Raw genomic sequence first — 12,671 nt, 5'->3', positions numbered from 1 at the left:
ATGAGTAATATTTTATGACCGTGTCGTCACGATCTGTAATGGATACTTGAAATGTTTCGTCTGGTTAAAATCTTTGCTGATGCGTTTTATCAACCGTTACACATGCCAAAATCACGGCGAGTAAACCGGTTGAACATAATGTTGTTATTATGATTTTGTTTCTCGGTCAAAAGTAAAGAAAAGAAAACAGAATATTTTGATAGCAAGGTACTTATCTTGAATTGCAGTGGCTTCCACGATTCTCATCCTTTCATTTCCTTTTTGTTTTTGGAACAGACGACCTGAGGAATCCGATGGACAAAGCTAGTTGTACGCAGTATACGGTACAGCTCCTTTACCGGTTCAGGTGTTCATGCACCATTTCAACTTGTGAACCACCAGATGAAAAATCAATTTATTTGCACTAAACGAGATTTTCACAAAAACTTCACTTGCGTAAGCCAACGTTGAGATTCTGCGGCCAATTACAGCTAATAAGCACCAATTTTTAACACAAAAAATAACACTAATTTTGTTAAAATACAGGACTCTTATTTTCACACTTGCTTCTATATGCAGGGTTGCCAGTCCATCATGAGCTCATTTTGCTTCTATTGATCAGCAAAAATTATAAACTTGAACACTAGTTGCTATTTGGTTGAAAGTTCATATAGAGACTGTTATGCCTTTATTTTTCAATATGACCACCAAGCTTATATTTTTCCGCAACATTTTCAAATAAAGTATATACATTTTAATATTTTAAACTATATATTAAACCATACATGTTACGTTGAAAAAAGTTGTTGGTTCGAAAATCGATATGGGACAGTTATGCTTTACGTATCTGAGCACATGAAAATGGAAGTTTTTGCAAAAGTTGAGTTGAATAGGGTGGCCATCTCTTAGGTTTTAATTTTGAACCAAACTTTTTTGTGTTATGAAATTTGTGGTTGCGTTCTTCAGTTAACTTTTAGAAAATGTTATTATTATAGATTTGATGAATATGCTTTTTAACTAACTCTTCATTTGAGCGTGGTAAATTGAGTCTGAAAGTATTGACTTATAGATGACCAAAATAATCAGTTATTTTGGTGTACCTTTTTTGTTATCCGTTTAACGCGATTTTGTCATTTTGACTTCAAAGGACCATCGAGATAGAGAGAGATCGAGATATAGGACACAGTTTTAATGAATACTACATTGAAAATCACTCCGTTACCAGGAAAATCAAATGCGATTTGTTCATTATATCAATGTGTTACTGATTAATGTGAGTCACATTTGAAACGTAGGGCGTTGTTTCATTGTGATTGCTGTTATTGTCACCGATTAAATACGATAGTGTAGTGAGAAACAGAACGTTGGCAGAGAAGCCATAATATAGCATCATTTAGCCAAGGTTACCGAAAAAGTTAAGATTGGGAAAATTATTGAAAGGATGTAATTAAAATTATATTGCTGCTACTTAAAGAAAGGTTTCAAAAACTAATAGTAAAATGCATTCTTCATTACACTTTTTTACCTTTCCTTCCAAATGTTGTGTATAGGAAAGTTGTAGATAAAAAAAAAACTAAAACTTTGCTAAAGTTTTGAAGTGATTTTTTTCAATTTAAAAATATGACTCACAGTTCTATGAGCAAAATTTATGTAATGTATGGCCTTTAGAATGCCGCTAAATGAAAAATTTTATCGAACCAACTCTATTGATTATGGACATCTAAAAATTCCATAGTGTTTCACATAAATTTAATTATATCATTGAAATGACAAAAAAACCAAAAAGTCGGGGACGGACCTGGTGTAGGGGTTAGAACAGACGCCTCTCACGCCGAGGACCTGGGATCGAATCCCATCTCCGACATAGTCATTCATAACGTACGAGTTATAGTGACAACTTCCATCGGAAGGGAAGTAAAGTCGTTGGTCCCGAGATGAACTAGCCCAGGGTTAAAAACCTCGTTAATTATAAGAAAAAAAAATACAAACTAACAAAGCTCAGCAAAAATATGTTTCATTACATCCTCTACAACCCTTCTGAAGACCACATTCACGTAAAAAACAAAAAAGTTAGACCAAAATAACTGATTTTAAGTCCACTTAAAACATTCAGACTCAATTTACTAGGATCAAATGAGGAGTTAGACGAAAGTGTCTTCAGCAAAGTGATTCAAAATAATTTTTTCTAAAGTTTGTTAAAGATGTGCCTGTCTAGTGTTAGTACTGACCAAAGCAACAACATCTAGCCGTTCAAAGCCAGGACGTTAGGCAACGATTTGTCGTTTCGATTGTGTTGTTCATATATGACCATCTGTTAGTTTTCAACTTCTATTAATTTCTCTCGTCGCTCGCTTGCGATTCTATCCATCAAATTCTTTCATTACTTCCCTTGCTCCCTTCCACTTTGAGTAGTATCGCATTCACCGAGAAAACCCAATAAATGCTAATAATGATTTGTTAAAGATTGCAACCACAATTTTTCTCAAACAAAAAAGTTTGGTTAATAATTAAAACTTAAAAAAAAAGGATTGCCCTTTTTAACTTTTTTTAGAAGATGCAAAACTCAATTACGGACAACTTCTCTGAACACATCATATATCTAAAATCAACGAGAATAGAGAAAACTCTTTTTTCCTGTTGAATTGTCGATTCGAACCATTGTGTAATGTTACTTGGGATGTCTCACATCAGTTCTGCAAATGTTGTAAGCAAGTAAAATGTTTTTACTAAAATTCTTCGACTTTTGACAATTATTGGTTCATTGAAGGAGTTCTGAGTTATGGTAGCTATATATGATTCAAAAAACATACAAGTCTGATTTTTACATTTTTTTTTATGTAGAACTAGATCATCATTCTAATGATACAACAATTAAATATATGGTTGCAAACACCATAAAACTTCAGTTTTTTCGATAAAATCCAATATGGTGGCCAAATTCAACATGGCCGCCAACATTTTGTATTGACTTTAATGAAGCTCCTATGTTATCTCTTTCCAAGATAAGATGATCGTCGAAGAAATTTCTAAGTTATAACGGTATAAGTGTGTCGAGAATTGTCAGGAACCGACGGGTCCATCAATTTTTCCAATCGAATGCAGTATTTTTACTTATTCGATAAGAGCTTTCGATCGGGCATGAATTCGAACATTTTGGAAGACAAAGTGTAAAAAGTGGGCCAATCTTAGCTAGAATTACTCATATTAGCTATGGCTATGACACTTCCTCCTATCACTCCTTCTTGGGCATATCCCTAATTGCGGGTGATCAGATGCCAGCTTAGTCTTGCTGTATACGTTTTTTTTTGGGCCCTAAGTTATGATTGAAAAATATGATTCTTCAAATATTCATTTGAAAAAGTCGAGGTTTTCGGTGGAACACGAGATGTTTGGATTGCAACCGGTAAGAAAATTTTGAAAGATTCTAAGGAACGAAAAGTATTGTAGTAATGCATTTGTTGCCGAAAAATATTGTGGCCCGAACAAATCAAACAAACCACAAATTAAACAAACAAGGATGTATTTGAGTGAATCGGAAATCTCAGTGTCTTTGTTTTTTTAACTGTTTATTTATCTTTTAAAAAGCATTAATAACAAGCATTACAAAGTATTGAATTATATACAAAGATGTTTTTAAAGCTATTCTTAATGCTAAATCTTAAACAAGTTTCAACAAGTTTCAACAGATATTAAGATATTTTTCAGTTCCTATTATTCCATCTAACGTCTTTTATTCCTTTTTGAAAGAAATTTACAGCGGCTGGTTGACTGGCGACGCTTCCAAATTATCGTGTTCGACAAGGTGCAAAATTTGCAATATCAGTTGCCAACATAACTTCTATTGCACTATGGTCCTGAAAGCAGATTACACAATAAGATCTATTTAGTGGTTTGAAATGAAACATTAGACAAAAACTGTCTTCCACAAAGTTTTTTTATTAGTTAGGCTCTTTGGTGTTACTCAGAATTTGAGTGGTCACTTAACGCGGGAAGATCACCTTTTCGTGGTGCGTTACGGGGTAAGACCTACCAATTAGAACTCTAGGCTCATCTTATTGGTTCAAAAGGACTGTTAAGTAGTGCTAATTCAAGGACTCACGTGGAGGCTGATCAATAAGCAAATTTTCTTGCTTGATTCGGTTTTGTTGCTTTTGGGCTTTTCCTTAAAGCGAAACAAGGCTTGGACTAGAGTCATAGTCATGGTCAAATATCAGGTGTACCGATTTGGTTTCACAGAAATTAAATTGATTGTTTGATAATGGGCGAGCCTTCGCTGAGATGTAAGCCTCTATGAAGGGTGTAAAGATCACTACTTTCTTACCTATCAATGAAAATGGAGTAATGTGACATGCACTACACACTAAGGATACGGGCAAAGTCCCAATAAATCTAAATAATGGTCACAGGGGCTCATCCAAACAGAAGGAAAAAGGGTGGTCCACATTTTAATAGACATGGTATAACTAACTTTCTTATATGTAGATATTAGGGATCGTTCAAATATTACGTAACGCAATTGGGGTAGGAAGAGGGTCTTGCATAGTATTACGGTCCATACAAGAATTTCAATTTTTCCATACAAAAGTTGTTACGTGGGGGAGGGATGGGGTCTAAAATCGTCAGATTTTGCGTTACGTAATATTTGAATCGTCTCTTATTGTATACATGCTTTAGCTAAGTTGTAGACCTTTCAATTTCAAGCAACTTCATCTCTTTAGATCAAAAACTATTGAATTTGTTTTCTTTCGACTCGTTTTATTAGAGTTACAAAAATAACACATTGTGATTTTTGATAAATGGTACTATGCCCACACAGTTACGAATCACCCACAGTGACGGATCACTTTGGCGTACAACATCGGATAACTCGCTCAAAACATAAACATTGACCTAAAACATATTTTTCCCATGTTATACTATTTGTCTTCTACCATTTGTAATGTTAAGCACAACATTCAACCGCTAACTAACGGTGTATTTGACAAATGTTTAGTTGGTACCACACAGCTATCATTATATGGTCGTTTTCTGTAAGAAGTGCCGTCAGCATTCATAAACCCCCACAGGTGGTACAATTCAAATGTTATACTATGAAACATGCTCATTCGTTTTGAATTAGTATGAATTCATCTTTGGAAAACATTTTTCTTCATTGTTGATTCTAAATACCGATTGTTAGCACTTCTAACTAGTGATCCATAATATGGACCAGGAAATGATTGTTTACCACGGTTATGGATCACTTCCAAATAATGTAGATTTCTGCCATTTTTAGCATTGGATTCGACATTTTCAGACAATAGCTCTAAGGATAAAACTAATAAAACAACAAGGTTTGTAAATTTCATTTTTTAGCAGACAAAAATGGGTGGAAAACTTGGTGTGGAGCGAAAACAGTACATGTCTCACTTACTACAATGCAGTATCACAACAAAAATGGCATTTTACCCTTGTTTCCAGCTCTAACACTGCCATTTTTTGCAGTAATATGTGACATATAGATAACTTTTGCCAAATTATGGAATACAGATGCATTGAGTTAAAAATCGAAAATTGATCCATAATATGGTTTTCAGAAACCGATACAATTTTTAATTTTTATGCAATCCTATGTATATATTGCACTTCAAACAGTTTACCAACCAAAGTTCCAATTTAAAACGATTCAATTCGTGCTTTTAAATTACAATTTTACGTTTTCCATGTCGTTTTATTGAATTTTATAGATTGGACTCCACACTATTTGATCCATAACTGTGGGGTCATGGTACAAACTTATTTTGTCTTTTGAAGGTCGTCAAAAGATATTCTTTATGCTTACCTCAATCAGAGATATTCACAATCATGGCAGGCGTGTTTTTTGTAAGAAAAACAACAATCCAAACGAGAAGAGATAGCGAGTTCCTTCACTCAAGTTTTCAAAGCTCTAAAATTGGTTCATAGGCTACTTCGATGAGATGTTAGAATTTGATACACTGGAACCAGATAACCAATGTTGTATGGGTCACCTTAAAGCATAAAAAATCTCTAAATCAGTCATTTTAAGAACTACAAAATAACTTTTTTGTAAAGTTGCTTGAAATTGAAGGGACTACAACTTCAATGAAACATGTATAGCATAGTTTCTTTGAAAAACTTAGTAATTCCTTTTCCATAAATATGTAATTTTGAATAACAACAAACAAATGGCCTATCTAATACAAATAAGTTATAGAATACAGTGTTCGTCGAAGTTTCTAAAGCTCAGAATGCATATTTTCGCGTTAATCTGCTTTTTGGACTACTGTCCATTGTTTGGTCAGCTGAAATAATGCGATCACACGAATAGTTTGGTAAAATTGAGACAAACCACCAAGTCGATTTGCGCTCAATAAATTGGGTACCTGATCTTTACATTTTTTGGAAAGATATTGGAGTGAGAAGCAAATTTGGAACATGTTTCTATCTACTTTATTTTACAAATATTCGTAGGGAAAACGAATTTGTAAACTATTCAGCTCTTTTTCTATATACATACTTCTTATAGATGGGGCTGACTTAAGATTCCGACAGTTTACTTGTTTTGAAGGAAAACATTGATGAACAACATATCAATTCTAAATTAAGTATGAAAACCTCCCGTGTCCATTGTACTCGATAGATTTTTTTTTGATAATTTTAAGTCAACGTTGCAAAAGCATAAATTTTGATGAGTGGTCTTTCCGGGTAATGCTCTACCGGTAAATTGCTTTCCGGGTAATGACGTAGAACGGATGAAGCTATCGCTTGGCCGTTGTGACGATGTATCGAACGAATCACAGCAATTATCAGGATTTTTAGACAACGGAATGAACCACAACGTGGTTAACACGTTTCGATAACTGAACGGTGGTGGCGTCCGACTAGGCGTGTGTGGGCGGCACTTTTGATATCGCTATTTACGGCTCACTGACGAGAAACTCAAGTGCTAAATTGCTCATCATCACGCGCGAGATTTTCGATACGGCGCCCAATCGAGGGAAGGCAATTTATCATACCTCTAGCCGCGAATAGATAAGATCCTCGTCATCGATGATGAGGACGATAACTATGAAGTCGTAAATATTTGGGTCATTCGAATTCTGACGGATGTTGTAACTCGCATGACGCGGGTGGCCTGGCCATCACTGGACGAGTTGTTTGTAATTCGGATTCAAGAACGTACACACTTTTCAATCCGATGATTTGAAGTGGATCGACCCGTACCACCCGCGTTCCGTATCTTATCTTTTGGGCTGCAGTGAATATGGTCCTTTGGAATGTGATTGTTTTTGTGGGAAGGTACCTAGTCATGTCAATTGAACACAATCGATTATGTCTAGCAAGTAGTAGCAACTTAGCATCGGTAGAGTTTACATCGACTTAAAGATTGTGAGAACAAGTGAATTTCAAACAAGAATCCTGTTGAAAAGGATGACAGTTGGTAAGAAAGATAATATCTCGAAAAATTAATTTTAGTGTTGTACATGTGAAGCTACACGATGCAAAGCATTTTGCATTTCTAATTACTTTAAAGAAAATTCATTCATGCGTTTCTGTAGTTTTGAAAACGTCGGAAATATTGGACGAACTCATGTAGCAATGGATGACTCAATACGCGTCGTGCTACTACCTAAAGCAATGAAACAGTACTTCTCAGTACTACAAAAAAACAGTACTTTTCAGTACTATTTTTGTCTATTATTAATCCCTTACTATTTTCCCTTTTTTTCAATAAATTGGTCAGATGAAGTTGAGTATCTAGGGCTCAATCTAGATAACAAAAAAATCACATTGAGGGCATTCAAGCCAAATATTACAAATATATAAAATGTCTATATCCACTTTTTAACAGAAAATCAAAACTTTTTCTTAACAACAAGTTTTTGATCTTCTAACAAATATCCATGCCGGCCATGTTGTATGCTGTACCAATATGGACTAGCTGTGTAGAGGAATCAAAATAAAATTTTGAAAATGATTCTAACGATTCCACCATGGTATAGTACGATTAATGCATTATATATTTAGTATTTAGATTAAGTTAATTGAAAGCTCTTTTGTTTTCTCTTATTAGCTGGGGAAATCAACTCACCTGTAAAAATAACTGCTCCGGCAAATCAAATGTAATATGTTATATAAAACTCAGTCAGCAATGACTGAATGAGTCAGATTTGCTTTACAAAGCAATTGCTTTCGCCATGTCCATCATTTGTCACCAATGTTTCCCGTTGCACTCCAGCACAGCAAAACACGCCATCATTCTTGAGCAATCAAAAAAAATACAAAACACTCGCTGTGCACCTAAAGTTTTTGACATAGTTTAGGACGTACCATTCCGTCGTCAGCGCCATCAACTTATAGAGCTGACTGATCATCAGTTTCGCGTCACATAGAATGTGCTTTGTCCACAATCATATAAATGGCCACGATCGTAGTAAACGGCGCTACATCCACCCATTCCAAAGCTTACTTCGTTGCAAATCTCACCGAGTCTGAGACGATTATGATGATGATGATGATGAACCGAATCCAAAACCGAAAATCAAAATATAAAATTCCAAAAAACGCCAATTCCATTTCTGCAGTCCCCTTCCGTGGTCCCCCTCGGTACAACCCGCGGCGCCGTTCCGGGCTGGGTTGGGGTTCGACGCTGTCCCGCATCTACGGTGGCCCACCTTCGCCCTGTCCCTCGGAGCATCCGTTCAGTTCGGCCAGCTCGAGCCTCTCGGAGGGATCGTCCAGCCATCGGAGCCACGAGGATGACATTAGCATCGTGACAGGTAAGTGGTCAATGATAATGGCGTACAATCACCATGAGGTCAAGTAGGCGGCGAATGCCGCACGATGTCAGAAAGGTGATGGTTAAGTTTTTCAGGAAGAAAGATTATATGATTTTTAACGCAGTGTTGCCAGTTTTGTACTTTGGTATTTTTTGTTTGTTTTCCGAATGAGATCATTTCCCTTACTACATAGCTGCATGTATGTTGTCAGTAGCTCGTTCATACGGTTCTCTAAGTGTTTTATCGATACTAACAATATGCCATTTTTGTGAATGTTTTTACTTACTACTCGATCGTCATTCTTTCATTGATTCGTTTTTGATTTTTACACATGCATTTATGGTACACTAAAACATAATTAAACAGAAAGAACTGAACTATACAAATTATTGCCTTAAAACAATCCCAACAACAAAATTGCTGTTTACGTTAGAAATGCAAATATCAGAACCGGAAATATGTCAAAATATGATTTCTTTGCTGCTAGCGATGTACAGTATTGGACAATACAATTGTAACTTGTTATCCTACTACATGCGAACAACATTTAGGCAAGACTTGCACTGGAATCGTAAACAGCAATATAAAACGTAAATAAATAACTTAAGGAATAGTTGGTTCAGCTGTGCAGTAAAATCTACATAAAGAATATGAGCAAAATGTATGCTTCTTATTTTGCTTCAAATAATGACAAGAATCCTTGAAAGTTAGAAAATGTTTGACACAAGTATATCTCATAAATTGTCTATGATTTTGAATTTCTTGTCAAAATCGTATAATCATGAAGTGTTGGCAGTGTGTTTGGTCAAAATCAGAGAAAGTGTAACCAAGACGATTACTCAAAATTGTGCCTAGAAGTTTTGTAGATTTTAAATGACACCAGATATTCATATATCTTATTAGTAATTAGGACAATAACACAGCGTAACAAAAATGACATTTTTGCGTGTCTCAAGGATCAAATTATGTGTCTCTAGTAGATTTGGGGTTGCTGAATCTGGTGCCATTCTCAGAAATGTTCCAGCACGTCACAATTTTTAGCTACAGGTCACCAAAGTTGTATAAAACACTGGTTTTATTAATGTTTACATGAAATCTAAAGTACAATTGGTCGGCGTTAAGTCAGAGTGGACCAAGTCACATTTTTCATATTTTGAGAAAAATGGGTTTAAAGTTTAACGCTTTGTAATTTTTGAACTCGTTTGAAGTTAGGTTCAATATTTCTACACCTCTTTGTATTACTTAAAAACAATATAATGTGAAGTGATAATCATGAAAAATCGTTATTCTGATAGAACGAATTTTTGATGGAATATGTGTACTTGGTCCACTCTGACTGAACTAAAGACCACCGTTCGGTGAGTTGGTTCACTCTGACTGAACAATTTCTAGGAAAATAACAATCATTCAATGCTTGCATGGTCAAACTGGGTACATATCTCTAAGAAAAGCAGATTATCACCAGACCCTTCGACACCAGTATTGTAAATTCTTCTATATTCCATTGGTCAATACCATGATCAGTGGCATTACGATAGCTTGAAAATTAAGGTTTTGCAGGGTCAGGGCATTGAAGACCAGAAATATTCAAATATGTGTTCAGTCAGAGTGGACCAAGTGAAAATCTTGAGTACCGACCAAAATATACTGGTCCAATAAGCGTGTTCTAGCACACTCCATACATACACCACAGAACTACTGTAAGCTTCTATCGGACTCTGGAATTGACTCAAAAAAAAATGCAATAAGCAATCAGTTTATTGCTTTTCAACACTTGGTCCGCTCTGTCTGCACAGAAATTGTTGCAATTTCTGACCACCCATCCAAATATGGTAAATAGTCAAAAATCAAAATCAAATGCATCGAATTAAGTAATATTCATAAATTTCTATTGATGGATAAGTAAAAGAATCATTCGATGTCGAAAAATCTGACAAATTTCTTGAAATGTTTTTCATTTCCTAGCATTCCTCAGCGTGTTGATCATTTTAGCTGTTATGGTAATAAGCACATGGTCCACTCTGACTGCACACTTAATCGATTTTTATTGATCATCCAAAGTAAATTTGCCACATATCTCTCGCAGTTTACAGCATTCATCAAATCTGGTCAAAGTGAAGCGGAGGTAAGGTAATTTCGCATCTAATGAGAGAATAATTCAATTTTCCCAAATTTTGTACTTGGTCCCCTCTGACTTAACGCCGACCAATTTATCATACTTTTTTGTAATCTAATTTGAACATTCATTTCAGACATAATTTGATTGAAATTGCGCGATTAAATTTCGATTAAACAGATTTTTTCAACGTGCTTGCAGTCTCCATACAAAATTCTTCGTTTCTTCTATATGGCAAAATACAACAATTCTCTAAACCAACAAAAAATAACTTTTCCGTATCGAAAGTAATACAAACTTTGATGATAAGTATTGTTATACACATAAAGTTTGAATTCTGTGGCAAATTAAGCCAATATATTACCTTACAAGCTGGCCAACTTGCATGCAAGTTGGCTGAAATAGTCATTTTTCGCATTTTCAACAGTCAATATCTCAAAAACTAGACGTGCTATGATATTTCTGAAAACGGCATTGGATTCAGCAACCCTTAATTAAGCGAATAGCGGTATTTTGGTGCTGGAGACAAAAACGTGTTCCGCAGTGTAATTGGTGCCATGTTAATGGAAACCGTGCTCATAAAGACCCGTAGGTTATGTGATTTCGAATAATTGATTCCACGTTCAAAAGCAGGTCCATATCTTCGAAAAAATTGATCAACGAACAAAATGAGTTTTTTTTTTCAGAATAGGTTTGAAAAGTAAACGTTGAAAATAGGCCGTTGCTCATGCGGAAGCATGATCTGAGCACCTCACTCGGCTCACGCATCACATATACGTGAATTATACGATGTACTAATTGTCGCGGGACAAACAGTTTGTCTGACAATGCAACATGTCACGATTAACTTGAATCAGAAAACATTTCAGCCATTTTTTTTTTGCTTACTAGCTAGCAAATCACGAGATGAAAAATTCAAAATCGTCAAAAATATAAAACTTTGGCCTATGAATAATTGATCGCTAGCACACAGGGCGAACAATGTACAATTTCCTTTTCTAAACATTTAATTTAAAATAAGAGGTGTTTAAATTCCTCAAATTCAAAAAAAAAACCCGGCATGCAAATTATTTGGTAAAAATAGCAGCTCTGCGGATCAAATGTCAGGGTACGTCCACTTTTATGGATGTTCTGGATCTTCCAGAGGAGCATAAAGCGATTTTGACCGGATTCGGTTGCCTCACGGTATCATTATATCACCTATGAATAAGTAATTGCCGTCTTCTGTTAAATTTTAGGGATTTAAGCACCATCTATCTTCTTCTTCTATATATTAATAAAAATGGAATGGTGTTTGTATATCACTAAATGGCATGAGAACGGGATTCGGATTTTGAAAATTCTTCCATTGTTATGTCCCTAAAGCGCTCCGACGTGTTTGTGGATATTGAACTGGAAAGTCGGAAACGGGGGTAATGGAACTGTCATTTCGTATGGGGCGTTCCATGGACCAATGCACGAGTTCACTAATTTGACGTTTGAGCGGTGCCGAATTCACTCGTTTCCATGGTCACATAAATAACACGGCACCGCTCAAACGTCAAATAGTGAACTCGTGCATCGGTCCATATCGTTTTCCAAAAGCCTACTTGATGGCAAGACAAAGTCTGCCGGGATCACAAGTTTACTATAAGGTACAGTGGGGGAAGTGTATCAGTGGGGTAAGTGGATCATTTGTCCATATTGAGCATAAATACTTGAATATGTTGAATGTTTTCGCACCATTGCATCGTTTTAGGCTATGTTCTCACGTCCACACTGATACTAATGTAAAACTGGTACTATACGTACACTAA

The 12,671-nt window shown here is 35.6% G+C and overlaps 1 protein-coding gene across 4 annotated transcripts in view; it reads left to right on the top strand.

Moving 5' to 3' along the window:
- The window catches only part of LOC5564594 (SH3 and multiple ankyrin repeat domains protein 1), a 477,542-nt gene that overhangs the window by 443,774 nt on the left and 21,097 nt on the right, over positions 1-12,671 (top strand). For 3 of the 4 annotated variants that reach the window (XM_021849067.1, XM_021849066.1, XM_021849068.1), the window contains one exon: positions 8,565-8,759. The exons of the other annotated variant lie outside the window; for it this stretch is intronic. In XM_021849067.1, the coding sequence (XP_021704759.1) occupies positions 8,565-8,759 (195 nt within the window). The remainder of the gene's footprint in view (positions 1-8,564; positions 8,760-12,671) is intronic. 4 annotated transcript variants of the gene reach the window in all.

Source organism: Aedes aegypti, chromosome 3 (assembly GCF_002204515.2).
Source record: "Aedes aegypti strain LVP_AGWG chromosome 3, AaegL5.0 Primary Assembly, whole genome shotgun sequence".
NCBI lineage: Eukaryota > Metazoa > Arthropoda > Insecta > Diptera > Culicidae > Aedes > Aedes aegypti.
This window is presented reverse-complemented; position numbering and strand designations above follow the sequence as displayed.